This window comes from Lissotriton helveticus, chromosome 1_1 (assembly GCF_964261635.1).
Source record: "Lissotriton helveticus chromosome 1_1, aLisHel1.1, whole genome shotgun sequence".
Classification (NCBI taxonomy): Eukaryota; Metazoa; Chordata; class Amphibia; order Caudata; family Salamandridae; genus Lissotriton; species Lissotriton helveticus.
Window position 1 is genome coordinate 30017260 of NC_136057.1, and position 17440 is coordinate 30034699.

Sequence of the window (17440 nt, forward strand, 5' to 3'; positions counted from 1 at the left end):
TATGAAATGACCTGGCTGTTTACAATAATTGCATGTCCCTTTAACGGGAGCTGCAGGATGACTGGCTTGATTCGGTTGATTCGGACCCCTCTTCTGACTGTCTTGAGGAACAGATTGTGCAACTAGTACTTTCATTTTCGTGTCTTTCATACGTCTTCTCTCGTGTTCTTGCTCTTCTCTGATTCTATTCTGGTGATACTGGAGCATTTGGAGCATCTGGGACGGGGTACTAGCTAGCCAAGTACTTTCGACTTTCAAAACTCGATTTTTAACTTGTGGACTTGAATTCTCGACTAATTTAGTAACAAAAAGATGAGGGTATGACTCGCTACTCGTCTTCAAACCACTGTTTATTATAAAACATTTCTCAAATCTGGAATAAAAATCACTAGTGTCTTCGTCTTGTTTCTGTTTACATGCTGAGATTGCATCCCAGTCTTCCTTTTTAGTGGCTAATAATCTAGGCAAAACTTGTATCAATAATTCTGGTAATTCTTTACATTTGTCTCCAAGACCGGTACCTGGTACACGTATCTTATCTTCAGCTTCTAGAGCTGTCCAATCGATCTTTTTCTCTCCCACCTCCCAATCTTTTTCCTTGAGTTTTTCGTATATGCCCGCAGGCAACAGGACTTTTAACATTTTAATAATATCTGGATACGTGTATTCTCCCATACGGAGCATGTCTTTTAATTCTCGGTGGAACCCTGCTGGATCTTTGTCGTGACAGGGAATTAATTTCTTCATCTCTAAGAGTTCCATCTTGGTAACTGGGGTGTAAACAAATACTCGTTGCATTTCACCACCCGCTGTCCTAACTGGGTGTACTTCTCGTAACGGATGCTGTCTATCTATATAAAACGGTTTACTTTCTGGAGGTGAGACATGAACAAAATGCGGATTTAGGAACGTTCTATATTTGTGGCGCTGTTCTAGAATGACACTAATTAAATCGGTGCCTAAACCTTTCCATCTATACTGGAGTAACTCGTTCAGGACATCATGTAACGGACCTGGATCAGAATGTTGACCCTCATACAGAGTAATGAGGTGTTGGATCATATACATACCCACCAGTCGCTGCTCGGCTGGGGGCAGTTTCAGAAACATTTGTGCCACTATTTCGTCTGGAAAAGTGGTAGAATCAGTAATCCATCGGACTGCTGATCGGGCTAGTTCTTGTTCATGCATGGTACTTAACTCACTATAACCGATTCGTGATTTCAGAATGTGATCGGTAGCTTGAAATACTTGTTCTAGAGAACCTTGTTCTGGTGCTGGAAGAGGAACAGTTTTCTTGTGTTCTAGGCGTAAATGTCGGTCTGGAAATCTAGATTTACCTACATACGCTATTCTGGCGGTGTTCTCGTCGTCTACCTCTTCAGTAGGAGAGTCATTTTCTTTCTCGCTTCCTAGAGCTTCTTTGCGTTGTTCGTGTAACCTTATTATTTCTTTACGTATTTTCTTGTACATACTCTCTATACTATTGAGTGTCTTGTGCTTACCCTCGGCTATATTATCACTCCACTTTGTCAGAATTTTCATTTCGGTCGGATCTTTAGTCGGGGAATCTTGTTCCCTAATTAAACAATTGATCAGAAACTTTAACAGCATGAACTGGATCTCAGATTTTCTGTGAGACATGACTTCACCAATACTTTCTGGATCTTGTCCTGTACGAATGAAACGATACATTCTGTCTAGATCTTCTTTCATATTCGGTAGGGTGTCCAAATACTCGGTCACCCGTCTTACACGTAATGAATATATAACCATACTATCATCACCTGGGACCGGATCATAACGGCATTCGGTAAGAGCTCGTCTGATATCTGCAACAGACTGATGTTTGGGCGTGCGCTGTAACGCACGTTCATGTAACTCGACTGACGTTACACGTTTGTGTGGCGGCGGGGTTCCCGGAGGACCTCCTCCCGCGGCCCCTAAACTGGAATCATCGACTGATACTCTTCGTGCTGGCAGAGTGACCAGTGTAGCGGGTACTTGTAATGTAGGCTGGACCGGGGGTACCGTAACAGGTGCTGTAACAGGTGCCCCGGTGACTGGAGGAGCAGGATTTACATTATTTACAGGAGCTGGCGGAACAGGATTTGCATATTCTGGGACTGTGTCGTCCAAATAGGACGAGAGAAAAATATCAGCTGCGGTCGGTTTGTGACGTAGCTTGGTCGGAACTAAGGGTGGCGGAAAATTACTGGATGCTTCCGGGGTTGCTTTTGGCAAGCCCTCGGCAAGAAGAGGATACATACCCTTAATGAGGGCATTCCTCTGTCTGTCTGACTGTTCGGTTTTAACTCGTTCACCTATTTCGATTAGTTCCCTTTCTTGGGCTCTTTCTAAGGATTCTCTACTTAATTCTGACTTTCTGATTTCTTTTTCGGTTCTTTTATGAGATTCTTTGCGCCATAACTCGATGGCATCTTTCTGTGACTGTCTGGCTTTCTTTTTCCATAATGCTTCTTCTACTCGCATGATGCACTCGGCATCCCATGTACCCGATACGGGCCATCTATACTTTTCTTCTAACTGTTTGGTGTACTCCACCCACAAATCTAGATATAATATGGCACTTATGCCATGCTTTTGATACATAAAATGACCTGGACTGTCCCTAGGCGGGACAGGAACTGCTTCTTCTAACAGACCTTTTCTAGTTCTTAACTGACGTAACTTTGAAAACAATGGCATGACTGGGCTGGAGTCTAGACACAATTATAATACACAATGAACACAATAATGACTTGAGACTGATCACTCATACCACGACATTAAAAACACATTGAAATGACATTTAAAACAACAGTTCGAACAGAAACATTACCTGGAATACTTGAGAACAGAAACACATGAATTTCTCGAGACTAGAACTTACTAGAGTTACTAGATGCACTGCTGAAACAGTACGAAACATACCGGTATCATAAAGAGACACGTCAGGACCCGCATCCACCTAGGTGGATACTTCGTGTTGGATTTGCGTACCCAAACCCACGGACCAGAGACAAATGAATTGACCCTGTCTAGATACTACCCCAGCAACGGTACTCACCGGGCAGCAAGAACGGAAGGCCTCGGACTGGACTGGACTGCTACGACGACGGACGGACGAACTTCGGACTTCAGTTACAGGTGGGCCTCCGGATACCTCGGAAGTGGACTCTCGGCTTGGGCTCTGGTCGGGACTCGCCGCGTTCCTCCACCGCCTCGTCTGGACGCTGGACCGCAACCTCCGTCTCCTCCGTGGGCCTGAGGGATACTTGAAGCAGAAATATCTGCACGTGGCCGGTATGGTTCCGTCACGGCTGCAGAGGATCAGGGGGCTTGCGTGGCTTCACCGGCGCGTGGGGAAAGGGCAAGTCCCTGTTCGGGCGCCATTATGTGGTAAATAAATAAATAATACCTCTATTTTTGACTGGATATATAATAACAGATAGCTCAATAAATAAGAGTCAAGATTCGAGGTAGTAGGAGTATGCAGGTTTAATACAGCATAAAGGACAGGAACAGGACAACCTGCACGGGAATAGGATGGCAGCGCTGCACGGGGCAGGGACAAAGGAATGGAATGGCAACTTTTAATAACAGTGCACAAGTATATATACTTAAACAAAATACATGGTATTCAATACAATAGGCGTAACAGTAGGCAGGGCCTATAGCAGTCGCGAGAGATAAAGGCAGAAAGTAGGTGTAACAAGAGGCGTGAACAGGGCGTATACATAGACATGTGATGTAAACGTAACGGAATATGTCACAAATGGGCGGAAACATGGAGGGGGCTACCGAAGGAGCCGGGACCTCTAACCTAGTGGTGCGCGCAAGCTGGCAATGACGTGTTACTAGGGAGAAGCTGGGGGCTATGACTTCTGAGCTAGAAGGAGAGACGAAAGTCTGGAGAGTCAGAGCGACATGTACCTAAACACTATCTAGTATCTGATGTTTAGAGAACATGTTGATAGAATCCAAAAGTTATCAGGGTAAAGGCTAACAGACACTAAGACTGGTGCATGCATTATTCTACATGTAGTGTGTGTTGAGGAATATTAAATGACCATAAATACAGTATTTCTCTTACATGGAGACGTAAAGGCTAGACTGTGACGGAAACTATTGATGCGATTCAGTAGCTTAGGAATGCAGAGAAGGAGGGCTGGACTGATAACTAGAATCATAACATACTCTTGGCAGACTGGCAGGCAGAGCCAGGCCGAGCCGGGCACTGTGAGGCAGGAAGTAAGTGAAGGGTCAGGGATACAGGTGGGGGCTGTATCGCTCCTTGGAGAGGGTTCAGGAGACAGGAGCTGAATCTGAGTCCGGGCCCTTTTTGAGGCCTAGAAACGGGGACTTTACAATGAAATAACGTGCACACTGAGAAACGTGGCAACGTAACTTTACATAGGCCTAATGCTCGTTGTATTCACGAAAACTAGGAACTGGCATACTAGAGATGGACACAGCCGTAATTGCGTCTTTAATCGATCATGGGGAATACATATGCATATTAATCGTGCACATATAACATAACATGGGGAACACGTAGGGACACAGAACATGGCAAAATTTACTTTTCCACAAACCTACCTACCGTTCCTTACACTTTGTGTACATTCCATATTCGCTGTGCGCCTAAGCCTCATTTCTTGGCTTTAGGGTGAGGCAACCGATGCCCGGCTAAAATGACGGACAAATGGCGTCCGTTAAAGAATCCTTCACGGACAACGGACAGACGGCCGAAATTACGGACTGTCCGTGACATTTACGGACGGTTGGTCACCCTAGTCCCACGGGAGATCAGATGTCAGTTTGAATGACAATTGTCTTCGATCCTGTGCTGAACTCACTATTTTGCATTAAAAGCCAGTTGGACTTCGGCCATCTGCATTGAGGTTAATGTTAAACAGAAGGAACAGAGGAAAGTATGGATTTATAGGAAAGGGACAGATGGGGGGAAAGAAAAAAGTTTCCAAAATTCAAAAATCTGCTCAAAGTCCTCTTCCTAGACCGCTCTCGAGCGAACCGATAGGAGCCAAGGATGCACCCTAGCCAGCACTCTATCTAACTTTAATTTTTGACCGGTGACACTGACTCGGATCAAGAAAACTTTTTGGACACTCGTCCTATGTGAACAAAGAAACTTTTTGGAGGCCCGTCTCTGTTTGACCCTCCATGCCCCTCTACGCGACTGCACCTTTGTTCGCCCTATACCCGGCTCGATGCCCATGTTTTACTATACACTGTACTGCCTATTTGCACATAATTTACTTGATGTAAAGCGCTCTGATACCCTCGGGTCCAGCTAGCGCTATATAAAACTACTAAAATAAATAAGAAAGTAAGTCAGGGAGAAGAGAGACGAGTATGTTTCGAAGAGACAATACTTGCACTGATGCACTAAAGTTCAATTCATTTTTAATGAAATAGTAGCTTATCTGTTATCCCCTTATTATTTATTTTTGGGTAACAATTATTTTAAATTGTCTTTTACAAGAAATACATGTCTACGTTACATTAAAAGAGAAAATAAGGGTGTTAAGAAGGCAAAAAATTAATGGAAAATAAAAAACAGCATAACTTCGAGGAAGAAAGAAAGGACAGGGAGGTGTGAGAGGTACAAATGGAAGGGAGAGAGAGGATGAGTATGAGCAGTCATTGTGTCACCGCATGTGAGGAGGACTTCACTCTTTGACCATGTGTGCCACCCCCCGTACACCCACCACCCCACCACATGCTCCTTGCCCCCCAGAGGTCATCACCTGTGCAGTTGAGCTCTGCTGGCCTCTCACTGGGGCATGGCTTGGGGCTCACAGAACAGTTCTCCAGACCCCTTTGCAGGTGGGCACAGACCACCCACATGGAGTGGGGCACGGTTTGGTTGGATGCAGCAGCTGGACCCCTGTGCCTCTCGTTGCCAGCGCTCCGGGTGCTTGGGCTGGGGTCTTCATCGTGCCCACCCATCCACCCAAAGGCAGAGCCACAGTCGAGCTTGCGGCATAGGACATCGGCGGTGATCCAGTCCCACGGCTCCTGGCAGAGCGGGATCCAGTGGTCCTCCAGGCGGATCTCCACACTTCCAACACAGCGACCCGTCCCATTCACCAGCCGGAGAGACGGCTCTGCAGAAGAGAGAGACGAGAGACAGTGATTCTTGGACAGAGTTCACACCGTACGGCAACGATCAGCGGTGGGAGCCATTTTCTTGTGTTTTGTTTGGGATAACAGCCTTAACAACACATTGCAACACACACTGTGCCTTCACAATGCATCCGAACCACAAATGCGTCTTTCCAATGCATTCGTTAACCACGTCGTTACAACAACTTGCATTAGGGAAAGCGGTGTGGGACTGTTATTGGTCTTTAAGTCCAACAATTTCCCTACTGTTGCACAGACTGGAGTTGGAATAGTAAATTACACTATTCCAAAGTCCAGCCCTTACCCTAAGGCAAGTCATTGTAACAGCTTGCGTGGTAAAGGAATGCGTTGTTAGACACATTTGTGGTTCGAACCATGTTGTAAAAGCATGCATGGTAAATGCATATGTGGTTCGAACATTCAACCTTTTTTTTGAGGCGAGAGCTTTGATGCACGCACATTATGTACTAAAGGGCCTCTAGGTGAGTGAGTAGCATCACTTATATAGCTCCCACCTCCCAAGATGATCTCTTGGCGCAGATCTTCTAAGCACAACCAAACCAAACACGACTTCAGTGGTGTTGTTTAGCCTAGAAGAGTGGAGGAAAGGCTGGATCTCTCCGGATGGACAATTCCCCCAAAAATCACAGAAAAAGTGTGGCCCCTGATGTTGAGTAGGGAGCTCACAAGCAAGTCAGCAAAGAGATTGTACAAGTGTCAAAATAGGACTTTAACCCCTTGGCTGCAGCGGTAATTCCACCGCAGCGCTAGGGGGGAGGAGGGGGTGCTCGGCGCTCCCATGCTCGTGACGGAACCGCTCCGTCACAAGCCTCGGGTGCACTGTGCTTGTGACGGAGCGGTTCCGTCACGGCCCTGCCCGCTCAATAGCACGCGCCACACAGGCCCGTAATCAGCGCCGCGCAGGCCCAGTGGCCGGGCCGTGACAGAACCGCTCCGTCACCAGCATAGCGCGTCCGAGGCTGGTGACGGAGTGGTTCCATCACCAGCATGGAACGAGTTAAAGGTGGTATGTTTCTGAACCTGGAATCAGAATAGGGTGCATCATGGAACAAAGATTGGAGGGTGCACCAGGGGATTCAAAGCCGCACTGCCGGAAATAGTCACTACAGTACACAGAAAGACTCGTAAAGAAAATCGTTGCCCTCCTCAATGGTCCACTGCTCATTGACCATACATTATAAACAATACATACACACAAAAACGAGAGGCAACAAACATAGAAATAGTATAAACAGATGATCTTGAGTCTTGAATGTTGATGTAGAACTTTTCTTTGACTTTTCAGTCGGTCTGTCAGGATGTTCAGAAGACCCACAGGAGAGAGTGCATTGCAATACCTCAACTGAGTTTTAAAATCAACACCCACTACCAGAGCTCGGTCCTTTAACCTCTCTGTCACGGCCGGAATTCCGCACCTGTGCGGCACATTCCAATCGCGGGCGTGGTCATAACAGCTCCTGGCCGTCATCAGCACACGCCCACCGTAACTGATGACGACCGAGAGCCGTCATCAGCACTGAAGGGGTTAAACATGGCAGAGGGGGTTAGGCTTCAGCCTCTTAATTATGTAGAGTGTTGAATTTGAAGTTTGAAGGATGCTCCTGAACTTGAAATGATTTTAGGTGTTTCACTTTCTCTTTCAAAGGTCCATTGTGGTGGCTGCTTGGTGCCCTTGGGATGTTACAGTGTTTGGTTCAAGAAAGACGTTTGTTGGCCTTGCAGGAGGTGATAAGGAAGGACTGGACTCTGTTGCAAAAGAGCAGCTTGTTCCAGAGTTTGTGGGCCTGGACGAAGAAGAGCCTACCTCTATGGGGACATTTTCAGGTGCACGTGTTTGGTACCCTAAGGGAATGAACCAGACCCACAGTAGACCTGTCTCCATGGAGGTCACTCAGGGCGTTCTTTAGAGTCTGGCAGACAGGGCATTCAGCCGACATGTGGCAGCGTCTCCTGGCCGCTAAACCTCTGGTTGCGAAGCTCTGTTTACAGTAGGGGACCAGCCAAGAAGCCAAGGGAGGAGCCTTCATTGGCCCCACCTGACGAAACTTTGACCAACAGCCGACTGACATTGGGCCATCGGCCACACCACTTCAGAACACCCGGACAATGGAGGGCAGATTGTCCAATAACATTTTTCCTGTTCAGCAATGCCAGGGAAAGCCTGGTGGTCTCAAACAGAAAACAATTAATTACTCTCACATGCTGGGAGAGCGCAGTGAAAACTGTCGCATCATTGTTTTTACGCAGCTGATGGAGCGAGGGTAGAAATACAATTTTGTATGCCCCTCTCAAAATCATAACCCTATAACAATAACGTGGACTCACTAAGTGGAGTGCGAATCTAATCACCCTAGTATAAAAGTGCACCAACATAAATACACGTGGGTAACTAATTTTGCTTATGTTGCAACTATATTAAATTTATTCTGTGATATTGTCACGTTTCTGAATTAATAAGCAGCTATTAAACTAACCAAATGTGGCTTAAATGTGCTTCTGTTTATGTATTTGTGGCAAAATCGTGGACCTAGGTGAGTATAAAACGCATAATTGTGCTTCAACCGCTAGGTAACTACTAATGGGAATACAGTAGTAAAGGGGGAGGTAAACAGAATGGGTTTTAATTCTAAAATTAACAGTTATTTGTGTTTGTTTCTATGATAGTTCCCGAGTGGGCCTCTGAGGCCTGCTAAAAGATGGCCGCAGTTTGAGGCCTGGTAACTGAAATGAAAGACACATGCGCCAACCTTGTGAGAGGCGGCAGCTGAAATGAATGGCCTGTGCCTGCACTGCTTAGGTCAAGGACAATAGCACCACGAGATGCTGAATGGCTGCCAAATAAATGAGAGTCCGTGTTGAACCGTGAGAAAGTATGCAAGAATAACAATCTAAAGAGAAGTGTGGAGAAGTGTGGCTCAAATGGTTAGAGCGGCAGACCCTGATGCAGAGGTCTAGCATGGGACCAGGGTTCAATACCCGCCTCGGCGGGTCTTGGGCTCAATTTCCTCGGACCTGATAATTCTTGCCTCGGTGCCTATTCCAATCATGGGTGTGACTCTGGGCAATAGCTTGCTTAATCTCCCCAACAGCCCCAAAAGCGCTGGGATGCCTGGCCTCCACCTTGGGGGTGCCCAGGAGTGGACACTCACAGGGAAAACCAGGAAGGGTTCCTAAATGGTATACGGACAGCGCCGGGACACTACCTCAGGGAAGTAGCTGTGCACTCTATAAAAACCTGTACATTTCCATTTCCATTTAAAGGACATGGATGAGCTAAACGTTTAAGAGACAATGGACGATTATAATTTTTTAATGCCACGGAAGTAAAGTTCCGAATTGCAGATTTTTGTTCTTCACCTCTCGGGAGAACTAATCAGGATGCGGATATTTCTTAAAGTGAGATAAAATGTAAAAGTTTAGTTAGTGAAAAAGGGTATAAAAGAACAGGTTGCGATGATAGAAAAAACTCTCTTTCCTGATTTCGTCCTGGTATCCTGAAATGCTGTCATTTTGCTGATCGAATCCTGTCACGTAAGAGACTTTGTATTACTTTTCTTTTTTAGGGTCAGGACTTAGCCTGATCGAGAGTGGAGTCTTTAGGTGAGGAGATTAGTCAGGGCGTTAGGAGAAATGCATTTGGGAACTATTATGTCTTTCGGTAATATTACTGTCCTTTAAATTTACTGAATGTCACTATTTTCTGAACTTTGAAAAATAAATGTTATGAAGCTTTAAGGAAAATAAATCCTTTGATGTCGTTTTAATAAAATGCGCAAAAAGATTAAAGTCCTGACAAAAGATTTTTCTGCTAAATAAAAATTAGATAAATGAAGAATTAAGCTGGTCTTGTTTATCCGTAGCCTAATTTTTCCTAGCAAAGATTCATCTCGGTAGAATGGTGGTGTGTTTAATAAAATTGTTTGAATAGGAAACCATGGTAAATGAATAAACTGCAGGGGCCCGATTCACAGAACTAACTTAAGCCAAAATCCTAACTTCTGTGAATACCAAAAGTAGTACGTTTAGGATTTTGTCTTAAGTTAGTTCTGTGAATCGGGCCCCAGATGTACATAATATAAATAAATGCAAAAATGAGCTGGGAGTGCTTGTTTTATCTCAGACTCAATCAGAAATTTTAATCTTCAAAAGAAACATACATCAATTTACAATTCAAAAAATATAGTATTCTTCTTGATGTTCAGTTCAAAAATACAGTTTTATTCTTGATGTTCAACAGCCGACGCGTTTCGTCCTAGAGGCAGGACGTCATCAGGGCTGCAAATGCAAAACACATAATACAGATGCATCAGTACATATGTACAATCTCAATCCTATGCGTACAATCTCAATCAGTAATGACCTGAAAACATAACTCAAATCTCTTAAAAACCAATCATTGTGATACAGCTCAGGGTGCCGTGTGGTACTTTACAAAGAATTTAATAACTTCACACTATTAGAAAAAACAATAATAACAGATAAATAAGCGGGCACTTCTAGCCTATGATTCTCACTCTAGATACAATCTGATGTTTCCCATTTAAACAATCAAATTATGCATCCACATCCTGGGAACAGAAAAGCATGCAAACTGCTGCATAGTTATATTATTTATGTCATTGATGAATAGCTCACCTCGTACTCTTATCTTGTGGTTCCTCTGATATTACGATTTAGACTTTCAAACTAGGCAATTGTGCTACAAGAGGTCAGATCCTTCATCACAGTACCGGAAATTATCATAAACTAGGGTGGGGCAGAAGAAAAGGAAGACCAATAAATTACCCAACATGATCTGCATATCTACCCGATTGTGATTCCCAAAGCTCCACAGCTCTCTGAACTTAGAGTCACCCTATCTGTCATAATGACATTTTATATCTACAAGAAATGCGTACCTGGAAAACCCTAGATCACTGTATTTCTCAAATCGATTAATCCTTTATTCCTTTAATCGAGAGTCCTTTAAAAACTAGTCAGCAAAATGGTATTCATACCTAGAAAAGTCAAGAAAATACCTTAATGTGTTAAGTTGCTCAGCCCACCCTCTCTGATCTTAAAAGATTTCCATATTCTATCTTGACTTACCATAATCCAATACAATGTAGCCCAAGAAACAAATAACATCTATTCTCCAATGATCCTATTAATCCGTTCTGAACCAATCCATTCTGCAAAATAACAATAAACAGAATTTGTAGCCTTCCCATCTCTTGTTCTACTATTGCCTATTGCCCCAAAGCTCCGCCTGCACTCACCCTTAGCAACACGACCTCCTGCTCCACACCATCCGGACTCGATAAATTCCGAAGGTGTAATGCTCCGAACTCCCTATGCTTAAAAAGAACCGAGAGCCAATCAAATCGCTCTCAATTCCGCGCGCATTCTAACTATGTGCATCTGTAAGAAACGGAACGTTTCCAATCAGGTCCGCTGTCTGCGTACCTTGTTACTTAGTATATCCACTCATGCGCATTGAGCTGTATCCTTGTCACTCTAAATTTCTCTGGTTTATCTAGTATTTCCGCTCATGCGCTCTTCGTTCAAATTACCGATGATGCGCATTGAGCTCATGCCAGTTACTGTTGTCAGCCATAGAGCACAACCATTTCCGGTCTTGCGCAGCTCACCATAACATCTTTGTATACAAGTTTCCAATAAGGTCCGCACTGCGCATTTCGGTTAGCGTTTGCCAAGACGGTCCGCTTCGCGCATTAGACTACATATTAATCCTTCCGATAACCTCAGTATTTCCGGCTATTCCAGTAAACAGTATCCGGTCATGCGCAGATCCTTCTTATGCCTCAATCAATAAATGTTCCCATCGAGTCTACCAAATACGAAATCCATTACTCATTAACACCGTTTCCTACTCTTTGCAACAAAATGTCCCTTTCCCAGATGCCCAATAGAAAGAAAAATAGTAAAAAATGGAAAATAAAAGATAAATTAAAAGCTGACTACATCTATAGGTCACCGCGACTGGCAAAGATCAGTCTCCCCTTCTCTTCCTCCAATCTACCATATCCTCTCTTATTGATCATACCTATGCCTGCCCCTGTTATGTAACAGCAAATTAACATTATATTTAAATCTTATTGCTTGATAATTGAATAGTGTATTCACTTTCAAAATATTGGTAAAGAAATGATTTAAAACACGGCTGGAAAAAAAAAAAAAATAATAATAATTTTTTTGTTACTTGGGAAAGCACTGACCCATACTTAGCCATACTGTTCGGAGCCATATCATATAAACATGATTTAAAATGAAAGAAAAAAAGAAAAGAAAAAAAGAAAAAGCAGCAGTTTGTTTGCTCTCGACTATGCCAAAAAGTGATGTAGTTCAGAATCAATATTTAAACCACACAATATTGATTCTGAACTACATCACTTTTTGGCATAGTCGAGAGTAAAACATGATATGTGATAGACCAATGTGATTTAATTTAGCCTGTTTAAATAAGGAATGTCCTAACAGGCATTTGTAGCATTTTTTGTATGTTTATTGTAAACATTCTGGGATGTGGAGCAAACAAACTGCTGCTTTTTCTTTTTTTCTTTCATTTTAAATCATGTTTATATGATATGGCTCCGAACAGTATGGCTAAGTATGGGTCAGTGCTTTCCCAAGTAACAAAAAAATTATTATTTTTTTTTTTTTTTTTCCAGCCGTGTTTTAAATCATTTCTTTACCAATATTTTGAAAGTGAATACACTATTCAATTATCAAGCAATAAGATTTAAATATAATGTTAATTTGCTGTTACATAACAGGGGCAGGCATAGGTATGATCAATAAGAGAGGATATGGTAGATTGGAGGAAGAGAAGGGGAGACTGATCTTTGCCAGTCGCGGTGACCTATAGATGTAGTCAGCTTTTAATTTATCTTTTATTTTCCATTTTTTACTATTTTTCTTTCTATTGGGCATCTGGGAAAGGGACATTTTGTTGCAAAGAGTAGGAAACGGTGTTAATGAGTAATGGATTTCGTATTTGGTAGACTCGATGGGAACATTTATTGATTGAGGCATAAGAAGGATCTGCGCATGACCGGATACTGTTTACTGGAATAGCCGGAAATACTGAGGTTATCGGAAGGATTAATATGTAGTCTAATGCGCGAAGCGGACCGTCTTGGCAAACGCTAACCGAAATGCGCAGTGCGGACCTTATTGGAAACTTGTATACAAAGATGTTATGGTGAGCTGCGCAAGACCGGAAATGGTTGTGCTCTATGGCTGACAACAGTAACTGGCATGAGCTCAATGCGCATCATCGGTAATTTGAACGAAGAGCGCATGAGCGGAAATACTAGATAAACCAGAGAAATTTAGAGTGACAAGGATACAGCTCAATGCGCATGAGCGGATATACTAAGTAACAAGGTACGCAGACAGCGGACCTGATTGGAAACGTTCCGTTTCTTACAGATGCACATAGTTAGAATGCGCGCGGAATTGAGAGCGATTTGATTGGCTCTCGGTTCTTTTTAAGCATAGGGAGTTCGGAGCATTACACCTTCGGAATTTATCGAGTCCGGATGGTGTGGAGCAGGAGGTCGTGTTGCTAAGGGTGAGTGCAGGCGGAGCTTTGGGGCAATAGGCAATAGTAGAACAAGAGATGGGAAGGCTACAAATTCTGTTTATTGTTATTTTGCAGAATGGATTGGTTCAGAACGGATTAATAGGATCATTGGAGAATAGATGTTATTTGTTTCTTGGGCTACATTGTATTGGATTATGGTAAGTCAAGATAGAATATGGAAATCTTTTAAGATCAGAGAGGGTGGGCTGAGCAACTTAACACATTAAGGTATTTTCTTGACTTTTCTAGGTATGAATACCATTTTGCTGACTAGTTTTTAAAGGACTCTCGATTAAAGGAATAAAGGATTAATCGATTTGAGAAATACAGTGATCTAGGGTTTTCCAGGTACGCATTTCTTGTAGATATAAAATGTCATTATGACAGATAGGGTGACTCTAAGTTCAGAGAGCTGTGGAGCTTTGGGAATCACAATCGGGTAGATATGCAGATCATGTTGGGTAATTTATTGGTCTTCCTTTTCTTCTGCCCCACCCTAGTTTATGATAATTTCCGGTACTGTGATGAAGGATCTGACCTCTTGTAGCACAATTGCCTAGTTTGAAAGTCTAAATCGTAATATCAGAGGAACCACAAGATAAGAGTACGAGGTGAGCTATTCATCAATGACATAAATAATATAACTATGCAGCAGTTTGCATGCTTTTCTGTTCCCAGGATGTGGATGCATAATTTGATTGTTTAAATGGGAAACATCAGATTGTATCTAGAGTGAGAATCATAGGCTAGAAGTGCCCGCTTATTTATCTGTTATTATTGTTTTTTCTAATAGTGTGAAGTTATTAAATTCTTTGTAAAGTACCACACGGCACCCTGAGCTGTATCACAATGATTGGTTTTTAAGAGATTTGAGTTATGTTTTCAGGTCATTACTGATTGAGATTGTACGCATAGGATTGAGATTGTACATATGTACTGATGCATCTGTATTATGTGTTTTGCATTTGCAGCCCTGATGACGTCCTGCCTCTAGGACGAAACGCGTCGGCTGTTGAACATCAAGAATAAAACTGTATTTTTGAACTGAACATCAAGAAGAATACTATATTTTTTGAATTGTAAATTGATGTATGTTTCTTTTGAAGATTAAAATTTCTGATTGAGTCTGAGATAAAACAAGCACTCCCAGCTAATTTTTGCATTTGTTTAGTTGAATCTGGGGTAGGATGATGCCCCAGTAGTTGGTGGAGTGTTATCACTAATTTGATGTACTATCCCTAGTGCACCTATTATACCCTACGTCGTCCAAAAATCTTTCTGTATAAACCTACATAATATAAATAGTTAGTTTATTTTAGACACTCCCCTAGGATCCAGCTGCTCTCCATTGAACCTCATCTATCCATGAAGTCGTGAGAAAGTGCGTAAGTGATTTTAGTGTTACGGGCCTCACTGATGAATAAATGTGTAGATTGTGACTTCAGGGATAGGCAATGAGGATTGAAGAAATGATTTCCGGAGAGGCGCTGCATCACAGCGATGCAACAGTTTTCATAAATAAGCCCCACAGTGTTTTGCTTCATCTCTTCAATCATTTATTACAGAAAGATAACACAATATAAGGATGGATGCAGGTGGTGTGGACCGGGAGCTGTAACAATGAACCCGAGGGTGACCAGGAGTTTACTGCAGCGTTTGTCTCTCGTACTGTCTAGGACGCAGAGCATCAGTGCCCCATGCGGAACGTGAGATGCTAGCACGTGGGAGGATCATCTATTATTACAACCGATCATCAACCAAGGATCACCCCAACACCAAACACCACCCAAAGAAAAGATCACAGAGACTCCACACAGAGAAGGGGGCACAACTCCCGAAAAGGATGCTCAACCCAAGTTAAACACAGAAGACGGTGCCTGGTCCATCCGCCAAGAACTACTGTACCAAACCATCAGGTAGGGCCAGAGAAGATGATATGAGACAGGGTTACAGGGCACACACTTCACGAGACCCAAACCTAGCAGGATGCATGAGAGGAAGAACAAGACCAGTCCTCGCATCCCAACAACAAAACAGGGGACAACACCTGCCCACAAGTGAAGGAAGCTGCAGCACCACAAACTGTGTACCCACCCCAGCTCCTAGCCCAGTGTAGAACCAGTAAAGGCAGGCCAGGCTTTGGAACCAGTTGTGTCCGGTCCCGGACAGGCCCAGCGAGGAGCCAGGGGCACACACATCCATGAGACATTTTTAAAGCATGGTGGATGGCGGAACCTTGAAACTAATGCACCTGATACAAAAATTTGCCACTTATGTGAGAAAATTCCCCTTATCTAAACCCTTAGGTGGGGATCATGTGCACACTGATATAACACCCGCCAACACAATGCCAGTTCAGACAGAACTATAACATGAGTTAATTAGAAGCACAGGTGCACCATAAAACGAGCAGTTTTTCAATAATCACTTAGCAAATATAAATGTCCAGAAAGTCCGTTTTGTTTAGATGATTTATTTTTCAACAAAGTGAAAATAGGACAGCCGACGCGTTTCGTCCCAGCCGGGACTTCTTCAGGGCAAGAGAAAAAATTCAATGTCCAGAATATGTTGTCAAACCCAGAAAGTGATGTCGGAACCAGCCGTGTGGCAGACCGCTCTGTCAATCCCTATTTCCAATAAAAATGGTAAGTATCCATATGGATGTTCAAGAGATGGTTCAGTCATGAAGAGTCATGTATACACGGGGTCTTGGTGTGTATAACGCCTCAAAATTATACACACTGAGGGGACCTTTCGTTTGGGCGGCTATCTCCCGCTTTCTTTATCTTCTCCGAGAACTACGGAGGTGGAACCACGAATAAACTTCTTTGATGGCAGGATATCCGCTATAAGGGGCACTTGGTCATCTATAGATTATAGTGCACATCGAATGGTTGGTGCACCGGATATTTATTTATGTGTGAAGAATTGGATCTTTAAGCATTTTACCCTCTATACTTGGATAGTATATTTATAGTATTTGGTACCAAGACCCCGTGTATACATGACTCTTCATGACTGAACCATCTCTTGAACATCCATATGGATACTTACCATTTTTATTGGAAATAGGGATTGACAGAGCGGTCTGCCACACGGCTGGTTCCGACATCACTTTCTGGGTTTGACAACATATTCTGGACATTGAATTTTTTCTCTTGCCCTGAAGAAGTCCCGGCTGGGACGAAACGCGTCGGCTGTCCTATTTTCACTTTGTTGAAAAATAAATCATCTAAACAAAACGGACTTTCTGGACATTTATATTTGCTAAGTGATTATTGAAAAACTGCTCGTTTTATGGTGCACCTGTGCTTCTAATTAACACATCCATGAGACATGTAGAGAGCACACCTACAAGCATCCAGTCTAGCAGGAAAGACATGTGGAAGTGAAAAAGCCAGACCTCAGCCCAGACCCAAGGGCGGTCCACCAGTGAGGGGCTCTCGGTTCACAAACAGGGCAGGAATGACACAGCCCCCTTCCCAGGCGTGCATATAGGATGGAGCCACACATAGTCCTTGGGGTGCAATCCTCAGCCATCACTGAGGTCCTCACAGAGCTCTGCAGCATTGTCAGGCAGCCCCTTAGAGAGCTGTGAAGAGCAGGCCAGTTTATGACAAGACAACAAGCCGAGCTTGAGAGCCGGGGCACCTAACGGCCAAGAAGAGGCAACAAGAC

General features: G+C 43.4%; 1 protein-coding gene across 1 annotated transcript in view; it reads right to left on the reverse strand.

Moving 5' to 3' along the window:
• Positions 1-17440, reverse strand: part of CD6 (CD6 molecule) — a 262122-nt gene that overhangs the window by 104183 nt on the left and 140499 nt on the right. The window contains exon 3 of the mRNA XM_078646382.1: positions 5775-6134. Within this exon, the coding sequence (XP_078502508.1) occupies positions 5775-6134 (360 nt within the window). The remainder of the gene's footprint in view (positions 1-5774; positions 6135-17440) is intronic.